Below are 13,190 nucleotides of genomic sequence, written 5' to 3'. Positions count from 1 at the left end.
GTAAAAAAAAAGGCACAGGAAAGCTCTGATATCGTTTCAATGTATCGTTTTCAAATGTAGTTGTATCAATCAAAACGTCATAATGGCTATTTACTAAATTGCAAAATTCGGAATCAAAATGGGCACAAACTGCATAAAAGTTTCCAATAGAAAAGCTAGGTTTCTCTTCCAGTTTCAATTGGTTTCAATTCCTTTCCCAAAAAATGTACGAAAAATATGTCCGTTCAAAATCCGAATCCGTAATCAGAATCCGTAATTTCTTTGGAGCGAACATTGGTTTATCAGACAGTGTTCGAAAACTTTGTTTTGCTGATTCAACAGAAGGTAATATTTGGCAAACTTACCAGCACTGTTTGATTCCTAAGCTTTTCATTAACGCAATTGCTTCTTTACCAGAGAAGACAGAACCAGCAGAATGCAGTCTTATTACATCAGGGGGAAATTAAACTACACAACCTTTGCCAAAAATTCAACATCTTGACATTGAGTCATTATTTGACGGCGTTAAATGAATTTTGTTTCGTTACGATTGCGACTGTGTGCCTCTTGTTTGAAAACCAGCTAGGGGCTTATCAAGCCTGCAAAAACTTAGCTGGAATGTGGGACATAAAGTCACCAATTCGCTCCCCAAAAAATCAACCGCAATTGGATTCCGTCAGCTTGCAGTAATACCAGCAGTTGATCCGAGTCCCAGTTTGACAACGACACCTAGTGCATCTCTTTGCAGGAATTGACTAGAACGATTCTACGGCTCTGTTTTATGACAACCAGTTTGATACAGCGTTACTTTCAGCTACACAATTTCAAACTCGAGAACCAGCATGTGTTTTCGGTGTCACAGACACGCCAAAGATTTGCAATGCAACAAAGAAACGGCTACCTGAGAATTTCTTAATGGATTATCTGATTAAATAACTCGAAAATAAAACTTGTTGAATCAACAGAAAACTCTTTTATATACATTTTGTGAGATGCTAACTTGACTGAGTTTTAGTAAATTATAATTTCAAATTTCAGAAAGTTGAATATAACTTTTGGTGTTTGTTTTTGTAATTTTAAATCTGCTTGGTCAAAGAAAATATAGCTTCACTGCTGATCAAGTTCGAACGTGTGCAGAAGGGATTTTCAGTGTCCATTATGATGTTAACATACAAATTCGTTTCCTAACAAACACCCGAATACTGCAACTACTATGACGCAGTTGCTTTTTTAATATATCCAGAAATACTGAATCTAAACAATCTTTATTAACATTATGCATTAAACATAAAAATTAGAGATTAAGCTATTTGTTAGAGAACGATGTATTGACGCTAATGACACGCTAACTCCGTGCCAGAGCTGTAGCAAGAAAAGAATTCCAAAATCAATTCATGTTGAACAAATGTTCAAAAAAATGAAAACAATCAAGGAAAAGTTTTGAGTAAATGCACTTCAAACGTCAATTTTAGACACTTTACTCAGTAGATGCTCTCTTCAGCTTACACTAGAATCACCTCCCATTTGTTACTTATGAATCATATAAAGAAAAAGAGCACGTTTGTTAGAAAAAAAACAAAGAAGTCAATAATAAAATTTTATTGACACATGACCTCCGACCTTTGACCCCTAGAAAGAGGGTGCAAAAAAACTTATTAAGTAAGCCTCAGCATACTCCAAAGTACAAAACATCCCTTCACACTCGTCAAAATTTTCTCATCCGTTATGGAGACCAATTAGCCCCAAATTAACGACTAATTAAGGATTAATTAACCTAATTACTGAAAAAAATTCAAATCACTGCTTGATTCCTGACATTATTGCTCATAAGCATCATCATCAAAAAACGGCTTCTTCACCGATTTTCAAAACATCTGGCAATTAATGTCACATTAACATTTGGTATTAATTAGCAAATGAAGTACCCTAAGGAAAGATGTTAGATCGGTTTCCTTTACAGTTTTCGACTTATTGGGTCCTCGGTACAATATTCTCTCATATTGGCTATCATCAAAAAATGCCTCAGAAAAAACACACGTTTATGTCATGTAACTGTTAAATATGACTTGATTGACAGGAAACAAACTTCTTTTCCTTTTTATTTTTGATCAATTTTTTCATGTGGTCCTATGTTTTTTGGCACTGTGAGCATTTTTGCTCATCATATTTAACAACGTTGGACAACTCTAACCGCCCGTATTTGAAAATGCATAAAATAGCGCTTTTAATGACAATTTTGAAAAATAACATGCTGCAGATGACCTGCAGTACTCAGTAGGTTTACTCATGGTGGTATATTTTGATATACGATTGCAATGGAGAACTGAAAACAAGTCTTTTTTCTCAGATAACTAACAAAATTTTGAAAAAGGTATCCTCCAAAACCGGCTGTTAGAATTCGAAATTCGTCAAAACTATTAGAAATTGTCTATTCGTGCAACTTCTGTTCCGCTACGTTTAGCACTCGTGGGAACCGTTCAAGACATCAACATTAATTTCATCCAGACGAAGTCGGCCATCCAGTGTACAATTGCTCCTTGTGTGTTCGATTCACGAAAACTGTCTGAACTGTAACATATGCGAACTTGCCACTCTAAATTTAGTAACTGCTGCCGATCGTGGTTCATGGGATTCAATGATGCGCACCTGTTTGCGCAGCAAATGGATTCCCTTCACTCGCTGCCTGTAATTAGACCTGAATACCAACCAAGAGAGGCTACAGCGGAGACAGCCTCTAGCAGTTTGTTACAAACTTATGATACTGTCATTTATACAGCTCACAGAGATCTTGAGGGCTTCATGCTCAATCAAAGATCTGCAATTGCAACGCAAATCCAGCAACGGCTGAGCCAAGGACCACAGAAAGTACAATTTGCGGTGAAAGTACAGTTATTGAAGCGGCATCAAGATGAAAACTCAACCGAAACGGAGGAGCGCATTGAAATATATGCAAACTCTCTGACCCGTTTACGTAGAGGGTCCCACAGACGAGTTGTACTGAAGCATGGTGGAGAAAAAGATGGCTGTCTTGTCTACGTCTGCTTCATCTAGAAGTGGTTGGGTGGTTGAAAAAATAATCAAAATCGACATCAAATTTGCGCACTACCGACCAACTCGCAGCTGGTCCTATCTTTCCTTACACCATATGCTCGTAAACTGTCGCGGATTACTCAATATTCGAAACCACGACGATGCCAATTGTTTCAATTATTGCTTCGTGGCAGCGTATCATGCGCAACATGTAATCAGTCTTGATAGAGATGACAGGAATTAACATTTTGACAAAACATCCCCAGCAAAATATCATTAAAGAGAACATTCACAAACCTGTAGGCTAATTTGAAATGTCAATGCGATTTGAGCAAATGAAAGCCTTTGAAACCCTCAATGATGCCACAATAAACGTCTTTGGTCACGATAAAGGACAATTTCACCCTCTACGAGTCTCCTCTTTTGAATCAGATTTTGTTATGGAGTTTTTACTTTTTATGATGCCAACATTTATCACTATGATCTCATTACTGAGCTTGTAAAAGTCGTTTGTAAAGTTAGAGACCTGAATTCAGATTCGGTTGTCGCATGTGTCGTAATTGTTCTGGCTGTGTCGTGATGGAGTGGAAAATTATAAAATTCATACTGAAAATTGGTAAATGCCCCTTCAGTTATTCAAATGCCACCAAATAAAAATGAATGCAAGTTCTCATATTTTTCAGCCACGTGTTTTGTTCCTCTGGTCAAATATTTCGATTTTGAATCTTTTCTCCTACCCGTCGCTGGATATGACGCAGCAACTGACCAATCATCAACTGGCGTGATTGAAAAGCACAAGCCATGTGGATTTGCTCTGGCAGTTGTTGATCATCACTCGAATGTACCCTACTTCAATCATATGGACAACTCCGGAAAATTGGATGTTAGTCCGAAAAATTTAAGTGAAAATTTAAGTCATGCCAACCAGATGTGGAAGTTATTGGGGTGCAAATCTTTACAAGACTATCATGACGCATACCTTAAACTGGACTGCGCATTATTAGCCTGTGAGTTCCACCGTGAGCTTAGCTTTCTAATATAAAAACTCGACTGCATGCAATTCTCCTCTCCCAATATGGCAAAAGAAGTGTCACTAAAGATGTGCAAGGCACACATTGAGCTGATGACAGAACGAGAACATTTGGACATGATTGAACCAGCAATACGAGGAGGAGTAACATCTGTTTATGAGGAGCGTCATTTTGTTGCAAATAATAGGTATTGATCAGATTACCTGACCTCTTAGGAGTCAACTTTTGCGTTCTGTGTAGACGCAAATGATCTCTATGGAGGTGTCATGCAAATGGACCAGCTACAAGTGGGCGAATTTGCCTTCAACGTAGAAATTACCCTGAACGAAATCCTCAATACCCCTAATAACGCTTCAGTTGGTTATTTTCTTGAAGTAGACTTAAATTACCCTGTTCACTTACACGATTACCACCAAGACTTTCCCCTTGCCCCTACCAAAGAAGTAGTTCAAATTGAATGCTTGGGCGAATATCAACTTGAACTAAAAGAACAACACAGATTACCCAGCTCGAATGTTAAAAAGTTGCTTTAAACGCTATTTGACAAAAAGAACTATGTATTGCATTAAAAACTTCTCAAGTTATACGTTACTCTTGAATTAATTTGTTGCTAAAGTACACTGTGTCTTACAGTTCAAACAAGCAAATTGGTAAGTACACTACATTGCACTCAACAGCAATAAACGTCAAGCCGCAAGCAATAAATTCGAAGAGAACTTTAAGCTCATGAAAATTGCAGTATATAGTAAGAATTGCAAATCTAAACGCAGACGAAGTAAGCTTACCATTGCGCGAGATGATGATCAAGTTCTGAGTTCCATTTCAAAATTCGAGTTTGATCGGCTCATGACATTCGGAGATAACCTAGATGCATTGTCTTTCAGCGCTAGAAAGATTTATTGGAACATCCAAACGATAATTGGAGCAACTATACTTGATCTGGCCGAGTATCAAATGTACAGTTTCCATTACTACACAATGCGCGCTCATATTGATTTTCGTTTGTTATATAGAGACACGAATAGTTTACTATATAAAATCCGGAGTATAGTTTTTTATGAGGAATTAGAAAGAAAGCCAGCTTCAGTTGTTAGCGAATTCAATTTTTCCAATTATCCGAATGATCACTGTTCATACAGTACGGAAAATAAACGGGTAGTCCTCAAGTTTAAGGACGAAATTGCGGGAGATTTTATTACGGAGTTTGTAAGATTTAAGACAAAAATATACTCAGTACTCTCAAAAAGTAAGTATTGTTTGTTTAATCTAAAGCATGTTAGTTCTATCTTTAAATTAAAAAGGTTGTTAGGCTTCTGAATGGTATTAGTTCTTTGATTATATACATAGGGGTCAGTAAACAATTAAAGACTTGATTAAAGGCAGTTTTTCTCTTTAAGTTGTCGAAAACTTTTGGCTAAAGAAGTAACAAAGGCCGCTCAACAACGTCTCCGGCACGATGATTTCTTGAGCACACTGACGACAGGGAACGTGTTTCGCAGAAAACACACGAATTATGTCCGATCATCATGTATTGGAAGCTGCTACTACCAACAAAGTATGCCTTTCAGAGTTCGATAACAAACGCTATATTCTGCCCTGCGGAACAAAAACACTAGCCTTCGGACATTTTGATTTTGAGACCGTTGATTGTAGTGTCAATGAAACTGATTGGGGTAGTAATGATATTCAGTGGGATAATGACAGTTACTCAAAAAAACTTCTCAGCTCATGTCCAGAATGGAATAATGAATTTGTAGTGTCCCAAACTTCCTCAACAGCCGCTCTCTCAGTGCCAGACTCCACCATCAGCTCTTGGGAAACTCCCGACCCGGGTTTGGTGGTAACTGAGCAGGTAACTGAATCTGATAATGACACTGACGATATTGCAGATATTGACGCGATTTCCAGTGAAAGCTCCTCTCCTGACAACACCTTCATAAACTTTGAAGCTGAAGAAGCAAGCAGCAGCGAAGAACAACCAGCACGCAAAATAGGACGGCACCAATGAAACAACCAAATTAACTGCATGCAATTTTGGTGAAACTGCGTGTAGTAATACACAGCGTAAATATTAAACCTAATTTTATTTTGAGTGTTTAGTTTGGTTTCAATTCAATCTTTCCTTACAAATCTAACAAACCGGAGGAATGAAAGGCGCAAAGGGAAAGAAATAAAGGCGGAAGAAAGCTAGTTTACATGTATCACCCATACACAGCCGTAGTCAAATGTTTTACATGTAGCGTCGCCAAGGATAACCCCCTATTATCCCACGTATTAATTCGAAGGATAACCCCCGCCCCCACCTAACTTGGTACCCTATTTTCTTACTACTTCCGAGCACATTGGTTTCTCTTCTCTCAAAGGACGTCAAAGTTGTAAGCTTGTTTTTTTTCCGTGATGTTGATTTATCAAGCTTAAGATTATTCAAAATTATAAGTTTGACTTTTTAACGAAAGATCAAATAAGTACATTTTCAATACTCTCCAAAATAACAAAAAATCCGTAAAAATTGTTGATAGTGGCCAAGATAAAAGCAAATCGACAGGAAAAAAGGAATTATAGATGCACAGGGAAAAACAAAATAGCTCCGCAAAAGGCAGCAGATTCTAACTAAGGCGGCCTGTCCAATAATGCCATGCATGACTTGTTACCGGGACGTATCAATAGTCAAAGATGGTCGAACAAAAGCTACCTCTAGCAAATAGTTCATTTTTCTCGAGTAGGGTCGGAGGAAAGATTGATAGTTCAAGTCAGCTAAGACATAAAAACTAGGGGATCTTTGCTGCTAGCGCCCCCAAGCCCTATATAGCCGTTATTTTAGCAGACCCACCCCCAAATCTAAGTTTTCACGAATTGCAAGAGCGATATTTGCATTTCATTGAAACAAGAGCGTCTAGGTAGATTGAAACACTTTGAATAAATTCCTTAAAAAATTTTAAAAATCGAGTCCTTATTGTAGCCGATAACACCAAAATTGATATAATTCAAAAATTTTATTGACGCTTACGTTATATGCAACAAATTAGGTTGAAATACGCAATACTTTCAAACTAGCTGTACTAGCTTTTAATAAATGCATATTGTTCATACATGTTCATGTCTAAACTTACTTAGCTTAAAAAGTATGTTTAAACATGTATAAATGGGGAGTGCCAAACTAAGCGTGGGGGCGCTAGCAGAAAAGATCCCTAATCTGAACAGTTTAAACTGAAAATGGTAATTTTTGACAGGAGTACGCCAGTATGAACTCAGTCTGCCAGATAGGCATAGACTGCTATTGGACTCAGATTTGCTGTGACAACAAATCTTGTTGTTACGAAACGGGGCAAACCGAGGAGGACGATGATCTCGAAGTATTCGTAATTATCATAATTGTCCTCATAATTCTAGTAGTCATCATTTGCGTCTCAGGTTGCATTATAGTCTACTGTAAGATCATGAGCAACAGTGCCAAATCTAAGCGGCCAACTACTGGGTTCCGGTACCCAGTGAGCCCCAACGGGACAAATTCTGGCTACGGCACCAGACCCCAAACTCGAGGCACAATAGACCCATCCAGCAGGTATCCGAGTGCCAACCAGGCGTATACGGGTGCATATCCAGCAGTAGCTAGCACAACGGCGTTCCCATACGGTCCAACCTCTCCATCTAGTTATCCGAAGCAGCAGTTAACTCCCGAACCAAGTTACCAGCCAAGAGTTCCGGCTCAGCAGATGCCATCAGCCCCGTTGCCACAACAGCCACCACCACCAACATATGTTGTTAGTTTTTACTCTTGCGTAAAATTTTAAACCTTTCGAAAACATTAGTTGTAGTAATCTTCTCGTGTGTCTGCTTTCGAACAATAACAGTGCTGTTTATGCATTCACATTAATCCTATATAACTTGCGTTATAATAGATAACAGACCGAACGAATAAATCGTTAACACCCGATGTATACTAGAAAACTAAGAAACATGACATATTTGCTGCGATTAGACTATGAATTTCCACCATACTTTCCTCGCCATTGTTGCTATGAGAAGAGTGGCGGAAATTGTAGTCTAATCAACTTAACAGTGGTGTAAGTTTTTCAACTGGTTTAACCGCAAATAAAGCTGAAAATCTCCACGGATGTTATTGCCCTCTCGAACTTATGCAACATCTCGACCTCGCCTAGCAGTTTGATATCTTCTCGATGGTGATAGCATCTGTGTGGTAATTTAGAACTTGAACTTTTCATCTTCAGAATCAAGCATATCTAAATGTAAACATACCATATCTTCACAAATTTATTTGGTCCTTAAGGCGTGCTTAGACATTTCATGCATTTCAACGGAAAAATTGAGCTTATTTCAGGAGTCCGCCATTGCTGCGCCATACACTTCAAAACAGCCAACCCCAGCCCTATTGTCCAAGAAACCAGCAAACGCCTTTAATAAACCAGCCATTGCTACTTTCGGTTTCATCACTCAAAACCAAGCTGAATTGGATAAGAGCTGTCAACCGGAGCAACAATCAAATGTAACAAAGCCTGCTGTATCAACTGAGCTCACTCCAGTCGAAATAAGTGCTTCAAATGAACCACAGCCAGAAGTCACTTCGAGTCAGGATCCAGATCGGAAGGAACCACAGTTGATCTTGGTACAAAATCCGGAATTCAATGCCTCTGATCAATTTCAGAACAACAACAAGGAGCAGCATAAACCCAGCCAATCTAACTCTGACTTAATCATAGATCCCAATCCAGATCAAATAGAACAAGACAAGGAAGCACCAACCACAACCGATCACAATAAACCCGAGTCGCAAATAGCGGATGCTGAACCGCCACGTAATGATGATAGTACGCCAACTGAGCAGCGGGAAAATCAAGAACCTGAACCTGAGGTTAACTTACAGCACGCAAATAACCGGCCAGAAATTGAAGAAAATACCCAGGAGTCTGAGCCCGCTACAGCTTCAGTACCTGTCGAAAAACTAAATGAAGAGGATCTTGGACCTCAGCGTGAGCAGGAAAACACAGAGCAGCAGAAAGCCATAAATAATGTGCCCAAACCAAAAGTAGAAGAATCAGAACAAAGTGAGCATTCTATAATTCCTGCTCCACAAGTAGAAAAACTCGAAGAACCCGTCACTTCTCCAAATGAACAACTTTCAGAAAGGAGCGACAGAATTAATGGGGCAGCTGATCAAGCTGAAACAGAGTTGAACAAGGGCTCAGATGAAAACCAAGGTGATGAGAATGTCCTTGATATGAATTTTGAACGATAGAAATCAAAGGAATAAGTAACAAAAATAGTCAATACTGACAGTACAAACTCGTAATTTTGCTTGTTCATAACCAAAAATAGTGTCCACGAACTTCAAGCCTTCTAGATTTTGATTTGGATGCTCATACTTTTCTTTCAAAACAATTGAGTAAAAACTGACCAAAAGACCTGATATAATGTTGAACAATGCAGACAATTCTTTCAAAATATGACTACGCATGAAAACAACAACTGTAACAATCATAGTTCATTTTAGTGCACCGAGTTGGAATAAAGTATTCAATGAAATTAACCAAGCCATGGCGACAATTTTCAATACTGCGTGCCATAAAATTTACAAACATAACCGACAAAAATCGGGCAAATTGCAGTCCAACAACCAGCGAGCAGTTCGCTTCGGTAGGGGTTGGGAAGGTTGGACAAGGGAGGCGGTCCAAAACATCGCCAGGTGGAGGTGGGTGATTGCGGGGGGGGGGGGGGGGGGAGGGGGGGAGGTTGTCAACTCAAGATTCATCATCATCATCATCATCATCATCATCATCATCGTTTGTTTATACACTTCTTTCTTCAGACTCAGAAGTGTACTGTATCGTATTAGGAGTAAAAATGTTCACGGAAAAGAAATGTTTTTAAAGCTGATTTGAACTGATCAACTCCATTCTGTTCTCTGATCCACTTGGGGAGTTTGTTCCACAAGACAGCACCTTGGTAATCAAAAGCATCTCGTCCAAGTTTTGAAGACCTTTTGGGTACAACCAATACCACTCCATTTCGGGAAGTTTTTGCTCGTTTTTCAAACACGTCTAAATAGTCTGGAATCAGATCTTTGTGAAAAAGGCTTTTGTAGACAAACAGAAGTAATTTAAAACGAATTCTCATATAAATTGGCAGCCAGTGAAGGTCATGAAGGTGAATTGATACAGAGCACCAAGGATGTAGCCGGTAAACAAATCTACATGCCCGATTTTGGACCTTTTGGCGAATGGACAATTTTTTCATGCCAAGTCTGTTAAGGATCGAATTGCAGTAATCTAGACGACTCATGATTAAGCATCTAACCAGCACTATGCGTGTTTCAAAATCAACGAAATTCCGAAGAGAATGGAGTATTCAGAGGTAGTGGAAGCAGTTTTTGGCAACAGTTTTTACTTGCTTCTCCATGTCAAGGTGTTTATCAATTGTAACGCCCAGGCATTTCAGGGAGTTAGATAGATTTACTTCAACGTTTCCAACTTTTATGGAGCTGATACTTGGCGCATTCTTTACGCTTGAAATGAGAATGGCTTCTGTTTTACTTTCGTTAACCTGTAGGCCAGCATTCGCAAACCAGTATAAAACTTTTTGAATGGTAAGTTCAACGGAATTTGCATTGAAGATGTGTTTTGAAGAGCATTCATAGTAGAGGAGGGTGTCATCAGCATATAGTTGATAATTTACTTTAATTTCTTTGAGTAGGTCACCCAACGGTGTAAGATAGACATTGAAAAGCATAGGCCCAAGAATGGAACCCTGAGGTACACCAGAATCGAGAAGTGCAGGTTTTGAGACTGAATCGTTGACTAAAACAAGTTGTGTTCTTCCTAAGAGATAACATTTAAGCCACTTTATGGCTGTATACCTTATGCCAAAACGATCTTCACAAATATGTAAGAGAACTTCGTGGTTCAGGGTATCAAAAGCCGCCTGCAAGTCAAGAGCCACTGTAAAAACAAACGAACGTTTATCAAGCATCTTTCGTGTGTTCATGAGAGTATGCAATAAGGCAGTTTCCGTGGAGAAAGTTGCACGGTAGGCGGATTGCTGATCATCTAGGAGTGAGTTCACAATAAAATAACTTATAAGTTGCTCAAATGCAAGACATTCAAGGACTTTGGATAAAAAGATTAGGTTACTAATAGGTCTATAATTTGATAGACTTTCAGGATCAAGACTTTCATTCTTCAGCTTGGGAATCACTATCGCAATCTTGAAATCATCTGGAAAAACTCCTAGTTCAAATGACGTATTGAAAAGTAAGATTAATGTAGGCATAAGATGCTGAGAAATCTTTAAACACTGCAGATGGAATTACGTCGTGGTAGCTATTCGATGCTGATGTTTTCGCTAGGGCCATTTGTAAGCTTTCCTCATTGACAGCTGCAAATTTTGCAAACCGAGGCGAGATTTTGTTGCAGTCTACAGTAAACTTCGAGGTGATTTTGCAGACTTTTTCCCGGAAAAAGAACCAGAGAGAACCACCCGTCACATCATGGATTTATGGCTCAAGTTATCGCATAATTAGAAACCAGTAACACGTAAGGTTCTAAGAAAGCTGCGCAGGCACATAATGAAGTGCAATTTGGGTGAGATACCCGTTGTATATACAGCAAAAAAGGAGCATCTTGCCGTCAGGGGGCTCGCTTCTCCTCGATAACGAGATCTTATCGAAATATTACATCTGACAGCCCATGAGAGGCGTGGCTGTGATCAGTCCTTCGCTATAGAACTGAAATTGATATCCGCTTTTCTCAGCTGTGTGGTAATGTTACTTTAGTAACAATTATATTAAGCATGGTTGCGAGAGATGACATTTTCCACTAGGTACGAGACGGAAAGATCTGAGTTAAGATATCAAAAATCGAACAGATCACATCCCAATGATTCGGAAAGTTTTATCGTGTATGAGCCAGTCTATGCAAAAAAATTATCTCACAAGATTAAATAAGATGTCTCGTTTTATTCGGCCGGATCACAATCCAATAACTACTAATCACAGAAATTCTCGAATCATTCGTGGGGGGGGGACAATTAGACTTTCAAAAATATTTCTGTAGAGTTCAATCTTACTAAACTAAATGTTCTAGAAGTTCACTGAGAAAGTCACACAATGATTCAACTCACTAAAGGACTAACTTCTATCGGATTTTTGTGTAACAATTTCTTTAATTGTCTGTCTCTCGTCACCTAGCTCTCCTTTTCCTTTTTTACGCTTAACCAACACGCGCTCATCTTCTGCAAACAAGCATTAAAATCTTAAGCAATCATTATATTTTGATCTGGACTCTTATGTACACAAAATTGCTTCGCTTTATCACAAAAAGCACGTGTCATATCACCCACTTTTTGCTCAGTTAAAATTGGAGGTTACGTTCAAAACTTCTAATCGCTCTATTTTCGCAATCCAAAACAACACCACTTCGATATCCGTAATCAATCTGTGTAAAAAGCCCAAAATTTCAGAGAAAGCGTTTTCTCCGGTTTCACAACCAATTCATGAAATTGCCCTAGTTTAGAAGGCTGAAAAGACCAAGTCTTCTAAAAGCCCAAAATTTGACTACCCATCATAATCCAGGTGTTACCAGTTGAGGATCGGCAATGAAACAGGTAAAACGATCCCTGTCAAGAAATTCCACCACAGGCACGTAGGTTCGCAAATTTTACAAAACCACTCCCAACTACACGCAAGCATTGACCGCGCACTTTCGGGTGCGTTTTGGATTTGTTCAGACTTCAGAAGGTCATATTTCTTGACCCAGGGGCCCAAATCCCGAATCCAGGGGCCCAGATTTAGAATCCATAAGGTTGAAATTATTTGCAAGCCAAAAAAACGTTCTAGATATTAGCCAGTGTGTATCCTTTTGCATTTTGAATTTCTTAGCGAGCCCTGGGTCCCAAAAACAGAAAAATAACTAAATTGGACGAGGGCGAATATTTTATCATTGTCTTCGGTTATCACATCACCTTTTCAGATTTGTTTAGTGGCTCGAAAAACGGAACTTGGGGTTTTCAGTACCAGGGTCGAGCCAAAGCCCAAACTTGCAGTCACATCGGGGGTACAAAAGGCAACATTAAAAAGACCATGAAAGATGCTAACCCTCCAACATTGATACAGCTAATGACAATACTCCAGGAGCCATT

General features: G+C 39.0%; 1 protein-coding gene across 1 annotated transcript in view; it reads left to right on the top strand.

Moving 5' to 3' along the window:
* The window catches only part of LOC142344087 (uncharacterized), a 58,890-nt gene extending 49,305 nt beyond the window's left edge, over window positions 1-9,585 (top strand). Inside the window, exons 4-5 of the mRNA XM_075395571.1 lie at window positions 7,271-7,801; window positions 8,380-9,585. Coding sequence (XP_075251686.1) covers window positions 7,271-7,801; window positions 8,380-9,294 — 1,446 coding nt within the window. The 3' untranslated portion in view covers window positions 9,295-9,585. The remainder of the gene's footprint in view (window positions 1-7,270; window positions 7,802-8,379) is intronic.
* Window positions 9,586-13,190: the final 3,605 nt, after the last annotated feature.

This window comes from Convolutriloba macropyga, chromosome 8 (genome assembly GCF_964194025.1).
Source record: "Convolutriloba macropyga chromosome 8, txConMacr16.3, whole genome shotgun sequence".
Taxonomy (NCBI): Eukaryota; Metazoa; Xenacoelomorpha; order Acoela; family Convolutidae; genus Convolutriloba; species Convolutriloba macropyga.
Note: the sequence above shows the minus strand (reverse complement) of the source record. Positions and strands in the feature narration are given on the sequence as shown.